This window comes from Orycteropus afer, unplaced genomic scaffold, assembly GCF_000298275.1.
Source record: "Orycteropus afer afer isolate SDZICR_OR568_19922 unplaced genomic scaffold, OryAfe1.0 scaffold00384, whole genome shotgun sequence".
Lineage (NCBI taxonomy): Eukaryota > Metazoa > Chordata > Mammalia > Tubulidentata > Orycteropodidae > Orycteropus > Orycteropus afer.
In genome coordinates, this window is record NW_006921971.1 from 2,259,211 (window position 1) to 2,271,560 (window position 12,350).

The following is a 12,350-nucleotide window of genomic DNA, read 5'->3' on the forward strand; positions in this document are numbered from 1 at the left end:
GAGTGGAACTGCCCACAGGGTCTCCAAGGCTGTCAGTCTTTATGGGAGCAAAGCCCAAACCACACCCACTGCCGTGGAGACCATTCTGACCCACAGCGCCCCTAGAGGACAGAGTGGAACTGCCCTGCAGGGTTTCCTAGGCTGTCAGTCTTTACAGGAACAGAGTGCCACATCTTTCTCCCACAGAGCTGCTGGTGGGTTTGAACTGCTGACTTTTTGGTTAGCAGTCAACCACTTAACCACTGTGCCAATGGCGCTCCCCTGGACCTGGTAGCACTGGGAAGATAACCACCACCATCCCTTCATTCACCACTTCAACCCAGGCCCTGGTCCTCCTTTCTGTCATGTCTAAGACAGCCTGGGCCTGGAGCTTAAAAGGTGAAAATTAACGAGGCATTCAGAACCAGGAGCTCGAGCACAGACTGTCAGTGCAGCCCAGGCCCTGCCTGTGAGACCTGCCCGAGGCAGAAGGCGCCTGCCTGGTCCCCCCCAGCCTCCTGTAGTTGATAAGGAAACCGAGGCCCCAGAGGCTGAGCAGTAACACAGACCGGAGGTGCAGGGCTGGGGCCGGAACTGAGACACTCCTGCTTGGTTTACATCAACCACGACACTACTCAGTGCTGTGTACGGGAAAACCTGCAAAAGCCAGAAACTGCTAAGACAGAAACAAGTCTGAGAAAGAAAACTCAAATATTTCCCACTGAAACGAGCGATAGAAAAGGGTAAGATTGCAGCTTGTCAGAGAAGGAAAGCTTGCAGGACCCACAAGAGCCAGGTCGTCCTGCTGACTGCAGCCCTCATGGGTTTCCTTGGATGACTGCTGCACCATGATGAATACAAACCTGACACAACTGGTTAGAACCCCCGCTGCTCCCACACTAACAAGGTAAACACTGCTCACTGTGTCCATGTGCCTGTTTAGAGCGTGCACGGGATAACTCACTTGCGTCGTAGCAGTTGTCTGGATCTTCCGGACTTCCTTCCCCAGTTCTTTGCCATCATCAGATCTCTCTGTATCGGAAATTATACTCCCAGCGTCCATGTTTGGTACGATTTTGCTGCTGGAAGACTCTGTTTCCAGAGTCGTGGCAGTCATTTCTGCGTATTCCAGCCCTTTGGATGAGGATGTCAAGTCTCTGTCAGAAACGCTGCTCATCCCGTCTGAAGTCGTGTGGATTTTGAACTCCTTTTCCTCTATGATGCTGGACGGACAAGTCAGGTCGACACTGGTGGCCATGTGAGCAAGCAGCCCAAGGTCGTCACCAACACCAAGATGCACCTGCGTGTCCTGAAGGTTGGGGATGATGTGATTGCTGGAGAGCTCTGGGAGCAGTTTCTCCTCCTGTTTGGGTATTTTGTCAAAGAGAAACGGGCTGCCGCTGCTGGGAAGCGCATCTTTGTCATCGGCCAGCGTGATCAGAGGGCCGTTATCCTTGTCCTCGCCTTGTTTAAGGATGCTCACGCTGCCGTGCACGGTGCCCTGCAGCTTCTCAACGGCCGCACTGTACACGTTATCCAGCAGCGACTCCACCTCCACCAGCGCCCCGTTCTCCCCACCCACCAGTGTCTCCGGAGATAAGTCCATGTCATCAAGCTTGACTTCTGTTGCTTCCACTTTTTCAGCTTTGATATCGACTAAGAGGTCATGCACTTCCACGTGCACGCCACTTCCCGGTCTGTCTGCACGCCCGAGGATGTCGTCTGGCACCTTGGCTGACATGAGTAAGTCCCTCGTATCTGCGCTGACCGGGTAGTCGGTCTCACTCTCTGGGCTCTGGCTCTGCGAAAGGTCTTCTATCTCCCGGATTTCCATCCCTCCCTTGGCTCCTGTGGTCTGTGAGGAGAGGCCAGAGATGGTGCTCACGCTCCCCTTCTTGCCCTTCTTAATGTTCTCTTCCTCCTGTCTTTGATACTCCTCGTACATTTTTGCGAGGTATTCCTTATGTGCTTCATACGTGACCTTACAAGCAATAAGAAAAGGAAAATGTGTTACATTAATGCATTTCGTATATGTTAAACCCACTGCCATTGAGTCGATTCCAACTCACAGCGCCCCTAGAGGACAGAGTGGAACTGCCCCACAGGGTCTCCCAGGCTGTCAATCTTCACGGAAGCAAAGCCCAAACCACACCCACTGCCATGGAGTCCATTCTGACCCACAGTGCCCCTAGAGGACACAGTGGGACTGCACCACAGGGTTTCCAAGGCTGTTGATCTTTGCAGAAGGAGACTGCCATATCTTTCTCCCATCAAGTAGCTGGTGGGTTCAAACCTCCATCCTTTCAGTCCACAGCTGAGCACTTTAACTACAGTGCCACCAGGGCACCTATATTTAAATATTGTTGTTGTTGTTATGTGCCGTCGAGTCGGCCCCGACTCATAGCGACCCCTCCTTGGGTTTCCGAGGCAGTATCACTACGGAAGTAGGATTGCCCAACCTTCCTTCCGAGGAGTGGCTGGTGGGTTTGAACCGCCAGCCGTCTGGTTAGCAGGCAAGTGTCTTAGCCACTATGCTACCAGAGCTCCTATTTAAATATAGGTGCTTAGAATTAAAAATAAAGTCACAAGATTTAAAAATACTAAAAAACAAACAAACAAACACACTTTAAATGCATTTATGATTCACTTAGAAATGAAAACAAATTGTATTTTATAAAAAGCCTAAAAAGGTTTATTTTAGGAAACGCTTTGTGAGAGCCAGGCATGCTTTAGTTAGGAGCGACTAGCTCACGTGTGCTCTGGGAGCTGCTCTGAAGCCGTGCGTCAGGTCACATCCGGGGTCTCGATTTCTAGCGTGTAAAATGGGGACTGACTGACATGATGGCTAAGATACCTTCCACCTGGAACACTAACAAGGGTGGGTGGGCCAGAGAACACGTAGTCCACATTGCCCAGCAGAGGGCAGCAGACGGTGGTTAACAGACACCAGGCCCACTGCTGAGCCCAGAAGACAGGAGACCCTCAACCCCCGTTACCTTGGAGTGGGCGATGGACAGCGTGTCCACCCAGACTCGCCAGCCGCCCCACTCGTATTTGATCGCGTGGTACAAGAGGATGCGGAAGATGTTGTAGACCATCTCAGTGACCTTCTGCTCCTCGGAGTTCTTGGGGTTGATGTAGCCGAGAGAGAACATCCAGTCCTGCCACACTGAGCACTGAAGCAAGCACCTGAGGGCACAGGGGGGGCCGCACGTGAGCACCTCAGCACGTGAGATGCGCTCTTCCAAAACTCAGACACAAGTGCGACAACAGCACACGGCCGCCATGAAGCAAGCACACAGACGTGCCGCCTGCGCTATTTCCAGTCCTGGCATGACTTGCCTGGTTTCTCTGCCTTGAAACCTCCAGCAGGACTCAGAGTCCTCGTCCCAGGTCACGCGGTCGGATTGGGCAATCATTCCTCCACCTGCCCATCACCTTAGCCCTCACCCCTGCTTCCCACGTTCTGAACTAGCTGCTACTCCACGACCATCCTCCCACTCGGCTGTACTGTGCATCAAGAGTACTGTCCCAATGCCCAGCACAGTGCTTCCCACAGAAGACACACTCCATCAGTGTTCGGTAAATTAGAGACTCACTGACCACTGCGTGTCCGTGGCCTCAGACCACTCCCTGTGTCCTAGCTTGCCACCTTAAAAGTGAATGACATCACTGACACGACAAACCAGGGAAAAGAATACATGAATACGGGCAAATATAATACAAATAAAAGTGTAAGTAGTGTTGGTAACAGGTAGACATCACCAAAAGAAACAGTACACTGGATAAGGGTCTGTGTACATGTATATCATAAACACAATGAAAACCCAAGAGACGTTGGTGTAGGGAGCTGCGCAGTTGACTCCCATCCCAGATGACCTACGTGACCAAGAAGACCCACCCCACTGGGCCTCCAAGGCTATAACCTTTAGGGGGCGGATCGCCAGGTCTTTGCTCCCTCAGAGCCACTGGTGGGTTTGAACTGCTGACCTCTGGTTAGCAGCCAAGTGTTTAAGCACTGCACCACCAGGGCTCCTTAATAAACAAAAGCATATAAAAGTCAGTCAAAATATGTTGACTACAGATTATGTCAAGGAAACACACGGTGCCTTTCTAATATTATTAACAATAAGGAAAACCAAACCAAACCAAACCCCCTGCACGAATTGATTCCAACACATAGCAACCACATATGATGGGAGAGAACTGCCCTATACAGTTGCCAGACTATAAATCTTTATGGAAGCAGACTGCCGTATCTCTTTGGTGGAGTGACTGGGGGGGTTCAAACTGCTGACCTTTTGATTAGCAGCTAAGTGATTTAACCACTGTGCCACCAGAGGTCACTAAACAATATGGAAAAGATGGGAAAAGCTTTTATTTAAAAAGATTGGAAATTAAGAGCAGAGACTATGAGAGTAATTAGGAAGAAAGTGTCGTTATCCTGCTGGAGAGACTCACCTCCGATTCTCACGGCTGTTGCTGAACAGCTTTATCATGTCAGACAGAAACAGACGGCGGACCTCCATCAGCTCTGCACTCGGGGTCGAGTTTTTCAATAAAGTGGCCACCACCTTAAGGATCACTGTGAACGACAAAGAAACGTGTATTGAAGACGCGTACCTGCAAGACCTCTCCAACTCGAGACACGTTTGGTCATCTACAGCTCAACGCTTGGCGCTGCGTTAGGCGGAACGCCGTGCTGATGGGTGGATGGGACGAGTTTTGACCTCATCTCCCAGGTTACCACGGTACCATCGCATGACCACAAGGACCTGCCACGTGCTCACTTGGATTCTGAATTTTCACTGTGGAGTCTGGCTCTGGGTGGGGTTTGTGTACAACTTGAGTGCACACTTGTTCTGTCAAGATCTGAAAGAAAGAATTTAAACTTCATTTAGCAAATAACAAGAGAAAATTACAGATAGACGAGGAGTCTGCAAAAAAGCAAATGCCAATGCTGTTCAATTTGAAAGATATGTCTCTTCAGAAGACTTTCTGATGAATTGCACATAGCCTTGAACTTCCCCTTCTCAATTTTATTAATTATGGGGAAGGACAAAGGTAGGATCAAATCTAGACAAGTAAGGACTCTGAAATCCATGGATTTGTCGTTTGAAATAGCTGCCTGCGATACAACCTTAAACCCCTGTGCTGAGAAGAACCAATACCTGCCCTCTGCGTCACCATTAATTGGAAGACAAGAAAGGCCCATCGGCCAATGAAAACCCATGGGTCCATGGTGCACGGGGTCACCGTGAGTCTAGCACCAGGCTGACGGCAGCAAAGGGCACTAGGCTTTGACAGCAGGAGACTGCCATCTGCCCCCCTCTTCTCCTCATTTACCATGATGAAATGGTGCGGTTTTGCGACGTGCGCAGTTTGTGAAGCACTGCTGAGTGATAAGGGCATCGCTACAACGTGTGGAGTGTGAAGCGACAATACAAAGGAAGAGAGCGTAGCACCCGGCCCTGTGCTGACAGGCGTTGGTACGCCCGCCCTCCAGCCGGTCTGCGGGAGAGGGATTCGGCAGTACGCTCCCGCCTGGAACTCCAGGCGGCCACTCTGCTCTATTCCGCAGGGTTTCTACGAGTCACAGCTGCCTTGATGGTGATGCTCTGGTGTTCAATGGCATAAAAACAGTTCTTAGCTCACGGCCGCACAAATATAGAGGATGCCGTCTGCCAACCCGGGCACTAAAGGCCGCGGACCGAGGCAGCCCCGTCACAGAAGGGCAGAGTCAAGGGCCCTGCAAGGGAAGCCTTCCTGGTATTTAACTGGGACCCAGCTGCTGTGTGGGGAGGCCCCGGCAGACCCGGGAATGCCGAGCCAGGGCCGCCTGCTGGACGTGATGAGGGCAGCTTTCTGAACGGAGAATGCCAGGACCCTAAGGCACTTGACTGCTAACCAGAAGGCTGGCAGCTCAAACCCAGCAGCCACTCCTCGGAAGGAAGATGGGGCAATCTACTTCTGTAGTGATACCGCCTCGGAAACCCAAGCAGGGGTCGCTATGGGTCGGGTCCGACTCGACGGCACACAGCAACGACAACAAGCCTGCTGCCAGGCACCCCTTCCTTTTCTTTCCGAGATCCTTTGTCACTAATAGTCCTCTACATTTGATCCCACTGTCCACTGTGACCTCATGTTGCTGGCTGTTTTCCTCCTTCATCCCTTCTGTCTGACGGAAGGGGTGACTTTGTCCTGCACCTAAGTGTCTGTGTAACAGCCACGCCTCTCCTAGAGTGCCTGCCCTCCCAGGGGCTTCCCAGGCCGACTGCTCTGACGCTCACCTTCTCGATGGCTCTCGTCTGACGGTGGCTGCACACAGAGAGTGTCACAAATACGAAAACTACAGTCTCTAACGAAAATACAACCTCCAGAAATGGTTCTGGACTCCTCTGCCGTCACAACTCACAGGGGCAGGTGCCCGTGGCTGTCCTTGCCTCAGCCAGTCAGAACTGCCCTCCCTTCGCCTGGTGCCCTCACTGCCCGGGGCCAAGCGGAGCCTGTGGGCTGCTCATGCACCAGTGGCATCTCCCAAAGGTGGGCACACGCCGGGGTGCCCGTCCGTCAGCTGTACCTCTACAGACGGTCACTATCTGTCCCCAAATACATTTCCGCCTGTTATGCAAACCAACCAACCAAACTCAATAGATTAGCAAATTCCACACGGATATACTTGAAATTAAAATAAAAAGTAGAAGGTCTGTGTACTTTTTTCTTTATGATTTCCAGCTTTAACCAGCGTTTCAGATGAACTGGTCAACCGCACAGATTAGAACTGTTTGCACTAGCTGTTTGCACAGCATGAGTGAGACAGCCATGTTTACCTCGTAGAGCGTGTTATACGTGGTGACGGTCACGGTGCTCGTGTGCAACATCAGCCTTTCTCCAAGAAGCGTGAACAGGCTGTGGGTGTGCATAATCTCAACTTTCCTCCTAGAGAAGGGGACACAAGGTAGGAAGAACACTGCTGTGACCGCAGGCTGCTGGGAAGAACCACCCTCCGAAGGCAGGCAGGTTCATCCACACATTGTTCTCCAAACTCCCATTTTCAAGAAGAACCCACAGCTTATAGCACAGCTGTCATGCAAATTTCCAAAACTATGACTACACGTCTCACACAAAGTATCTGTGGAAACAAGACGGGGAAGTGTGAGGACTGATACAACACTGTATTACCCTAAGGGGAGCAGTAGTCTTTGAAAATGTCTAATAACCATTCAGGAATTATTTTTATGGCATTAAAATTACTGTTTTCTCTTAACATAGAAACCAAAGCATTTTTAAATCATCTACATCCACATTCAAAGTCTACAAATTAGTCCATGGTAAACCTTAAGATGAAAGGTGTAAAGTCCAGGGTGAAGGTCAGTCCTCTAGTTTGGTGCTGGGGTCAAAAAGCTCACACACAAGGGATGACCCATTACCACCTGTATCTGTGGTCCACAACTGTCACTTCCTTTAACTGTCCCTACTGTACCCCTAAGAAGCACTGGTGGCGTAGTGCCTAAGGCACTTGACTGCTAACCAGAAGGCTGGCGGTTCAAATGCACCAGCCACCCCTTGGAAGGAAGATGGGGCAATCTACTCACATAGTGATACCACCTCGGAAACCCAAGGAAGGGTCACTATGAGTTGGATCCCACTCCATGGTAAGGAGGTAGCTAAAATGGCACTGCTTTTGCATGACAGCCAGGACTGTCCCCTAAATTAGCACAGACAGTAGACAACAGCCCCTTCATCTGGGTAGGCCATTCAGTTGCTAATCCAGTCACAATGTCCCAACTTCACAGCAAAAAGGACAGCCTGTCCCCACTGAGTCCCTATCCAGGGAGGGAAGGATAGTCACCCACATGAAACTGAAACCTAGGCATTTGTCTTGTGGCTGTGTTTGCAAAAGACTGAAAAGAAAACCAAACAAGGTCAGTTGGACATCTGAAAACTGTAAGACTACAGGATATTATATGGCGCTCTGGTGGCTCAGTGGTTAAAACACTCGGTTGGCAGTCTGAACCCACCAACCACTCTGAGGCAGCCAGCTTCTGTACAGATGACAGCCCTGGAAACTCTATGGGGCAGTTCTATTCAGTCCTCTAGGGGCACTATGAGTAGGAATCAACTTGATCATGGTGGGTTTGGTTTTGTTTTAAAGGACAGTATGGGAATGATGGGGGGAAAGGCTTCAGTGGGTTCCACACCCAGTGACACCCACAGGGAGGAGGCATGAACCCTCCAATCGCTCCCAGTCAGGTGGTGGGGGTGGTGGTGTTATGTGCCATCGGTGAGCAAATGCCAATGCTCTGCCCTTGACCTCTGCTACCTGCAGCTGGTACAAATCAGATGCACATCACGATGCTCGGAATGCAGAGTGATCTCCAACCTGTCACCCCAAGTTTGGCTGAGAAAGAGGTCCGTGCCCTCGTGATTATCAGGCCCAGGACAAACATGCATGTTGTTGTTCTGTGCCTCGAGTCGGCCCCGACTCACAGAGACCCCTCCTTGGGTTTCCAAGGCAGTTATCACTACGGAAGTAGATTGCCCCACCTTCCTTCCGAGGAGTGGCTGGTAGGTTTGAACCGCCAGCCTCTGGTTAGCAGTCAAGTGCCTTAGGCACTACAAACATGCATAGAGATGCTTCACTTGGAGCTGCAGGAGGCTGGACAACCTTGGGTTGCATAATCTTCGTCCTCTCCATCTCATTTTCTCCATATTAATTCCATTTCCTAAAATCCTGATATGATTTGGACCATCATTTCTTTCCTTAGCTTTTCTTGGCCTCTTTTTATCTGACTGTTAAATTGCCTTGTCTTTGAGAGCCTGTTGAATTTTACATTCTTATGAACAGTTCTATAATTGAAAACATTCATAGGATACTACATTTCCCTCAGTAGACGCTTTCTGTTGGCCTGAGCTCATCCTCTGTCTTTTGTCCGTGTTTTCTCTCTTCTTCCGTAGTGTTGCTCAGACCTGACGGCCTTGCCCCTGCTTGCATCGTGTGTGCGTGTGTGCATGTGCCCGATGTTTCCATACTTGTTGGTTTGCATGTAACGCCCCTCACTATGATCTTCTCCCTGTGGCCACAGCATGTTTGCATTGTCCTCTGAGACACATCGTCAGGCCTGGCATTTCCTGTTCATTTTTAGGGGCCTACCTACTTTGAGTGGGAAGCCAGAAGCCAGCGGAAGCTGTGTGCAGACTTCATTGGGCCCCAGGACTGCCCTCTCCTCTGTGATGTTTGCTAGGCGCATCCTCACCAGCTCACTTTACTTTAGGGACTCGACCTTAGTGCTGTAAGGAAACTGGCTCCAGCTTTGGACTGACTACCCAACTTGATAAAGAAGGACATGGAAACTTCACTTCCATCACAGAACGTTACTCATTTCCCGTGCGTCTTACCAGTAACTGTTACCACTCAAAGTCAGAAGAAAGAGAAAATCAGAACAGCTAACAAACAGCCTTACTCTGAATTGGAGATGATGAGGGAGAAATCTAGGGATGCCGTTGACTTTAGGGGGTAGGGAGGCAGGAAGCAGCACACGGGGTCACCCCCACTTTTCTGGCTCTTTCTGGGGCTTCAGTATTTTCAGTTCTGTGCTTTGGGTGATGATGCTTCGCTTGTTTGATTGTGTATCACTTTGGGGCTGGGCTCTTACTGCTATTGAATATTATTTCATTAGGTTTGGACAAGGGAAAATGTTTTAGCTCTCTTTATCAACTGCATATCTGTATGTCCACAATTCCTCTGATTTTATTTTTTGGGAGCGTTAACGGTGAGATACAGTTTCAGATAAGACCCTATTTCTTTCTCCTTCTCCAATCTAGAAATTAAACAATTTCCTGTTCTCAGTGATTGATAATTCACACTTCCCTCACAACCCTCATATCGAACAACACATATATCAGGGTGTTTCTTTCTGCTCTACAGCTCTTCTTTCAGCTCAGCCCCAGGTTTCAAGTCCACTAGACTTTCATGATGCACACTCATCATTCTTCTTTTTCAATCTTTCATTGACATTTTTACTCATTTGTTCATAGGAGTTACCATTAGAAAACGTGTTGATAAATTTTAAATAAAAGTTGGGACTTTTAACAAAATTACATCACATTTGTAAGTTGATTTATTATAATTCTACATCTATACAATTAACTCTTTCCATTAAGGACCATATCATGATTCTTGATTTAGTACAGCTTTGTTTTCATGAAACAGTAAGTTTCTTCACATTTTCAATTAGTTTTGAAGATGAACTTCAAGGAACATTTTAGGCCATTACTGTATAATGAGAAGCATTAATTATTCTTCTAACGGAAACTAATATGCTTGTTAGTCTTCTTCAATCTCCCAAGACAACGCTATGATCAGCTGAGGTTTTAAGCCACATTTTCTCAGCCTTCGACTTGGAGGCGGGGAAGGAATAAGCTCTAGGAATGTTAACCAGGATGTGCCCATTAATGTGTATGTTGTGTTACTGTCAGTTGCTGCTCAACTGGCTCCAACGCAGGGCGCCCCGTGTATCACGTGGTGGCCCGTGCTGCACAGTCCTCCTGGTTGTTCCTATGCTCACCTCCACTCTTATTGCTACTGTGCATTTTGTGAGGCTGACCACCTAGGGCTCTCATCATCCAGCACACACTGCCAATATGCGCATGTGATTGGGCTGCTATTTGAAACTGTAGTGGCATCATTTCTGGCATCACAGCAACATGCAAATCACTACAGCTAAAAACACTGACCAACAGGTGGTGGATCCATGTTTATGGGAACCCGTGTCAATATGGCCCTGGACATAAGGGACACAGGATGGGGCTGCTGACACACTTCCTACAGCTGCCAAAGGAGCAGGGTGTCATCTGTGCTCCTGAACTTCCGGCTGCTCCGATGACTCAACGTTACTCTCCCCACCATTCACTTGACAAAAGGAGTGTTACACACATATGTACGAAGAAACCATGAGCACTTCAAAGACATTCCAACAAAAATGTTCTTCTTACCAAGAACTGGAAGTGGACTTCCTGTACGTAACCACAGAATAACATATATTCTTATAACTATGATAGCCACTCCCATAATTATAAAACCCTTCCACATTCCAACTGTCCTTTTCATTTGACTGAATGAGCTATGACCAAGTGTGTAGTGACACTCCCTCAGAAACCCAAGGAGGGGTCGGGATGAGTAGGATCCGACTCGACAGCACCGAGTTTAGTTTTGGTTTTGGTGGCCAACATTATTGGTACCATCAAAAACATCCCCTTTTTGAAAGTTCTGGTAAGATGGCAGAACAGGCAGACAGACTGCACAGACCTCTTCAACGAAAAAAAGGGCAACCAATTAACACAGACACAGAAGATAATCCTGGAGCCTTGAGCTTCAAAGGGAAAGATATAGAAGTAGACTAAACTCCAACTAGTAGAACTTGCATGAAAACACCAAAAAAGGAGCCATACAGAGCTGCAGTCTGTCAGCGATCCTGACAGCACATACATATTGGATGCTGCCGAGTGGTGTTAGGACCTAAGAATTAACCTAAAATTCGGCCCTGTTAGCCAGGGGCTGCACGGAGGATTGCAGTGGTGGCTGGTGAATAAAAGGGGAAGCAACGAAGAGGAAGGTGGGCTGAGCTGGGTACCTGCCTGTCCAGAGGGCACAGCCATTTTGAATGTTTACAAGGGGTTCAACCATTTTGGATATTTAAAGCAACACCCTTCTCCCAGATTCCAGGGACTTAAGAATAGACTCCACTTGTCGGGATCCACAAGGACACTGTGGATGCCAGTGACTTGAAAGTTAACAGAGATCTAAATACAACAACATCACAATGTCTTGAAGACAAGAGACCATCAGAGTCCACACAAAGAAGCAAGATAACAGTAGTAGAAACAAGAGAGTAGGATACAGACCCAGAACACATCCCTGAGGAAGAAGTAGCATTGGAACTCCAAAAGAGGATTTCAAAAGAATCATATTTAGGTATCTTCAAAGGATTGAGAGACAGATCAAGGAAAACACTGACAAAATCAAGGAAAACACAGAAAAAAACCCATAACAATTTCAGAAGAAAATACAAGAACAAAATGACAAAATAAATGAAAAATCAGAAATGATACAAAATCTACAGATAGAAATCCAGAAGATTAATACTAAATTTACAGAAATAGATAACACATTGAAAGAGCAAAGGAGTAAAATTAAATGAATGGCGGACAGAATTCATGATAGTGAAGACATGTACCTGAATATTTCTTTGGAAAGGGATCAATCACATTGGCCATCAGAGAAATACAAATCAAAACAACAATGAGATACCATCTCACCTCAGCACTGATGGCAAGGTTCAACAAGACAGAAAATATCAAATGCTGGAGGC

The 12,350-nt window shown here is 48.3% G+C and overlaps 1 protein-coding gene across 1 annotated transcript in view; it reads right to left on the reverse strand.

Moving 5' to 3' along the window:
- Window positions 1–12,350, reverse strand: part of NBEA (neurobeachin) — a gene marked incomplete at its 5' end in the record, with an annotated part of 985,874 nt that overhangs the window by 612,792 nt on the left and 360,732 nt on the right. The window contains 5 exons of the mRNA XM_042782600.1: window positions 944–1,960; window positions 2,976–3,168; window positions 4,441–4,564; window positions 4,770–4,851; window positions 6,810–6,918. Coding sequence (XP_042638534.1) covers window positions 944–1,960; window positions 2,976–3,168; window positions 4,441–4,564; window positions 4,770–4,851; window positions 6,810–6,918 — 1,525 coding nt within the window. The remainder of the gene's footprint in view (window positions 1–943; window positions 1,961–2,975; window positions 3,169–4,440; window positions 4,565–4,769; window positions 4,852–6,809; window positions 6,919–12,350) is intronic.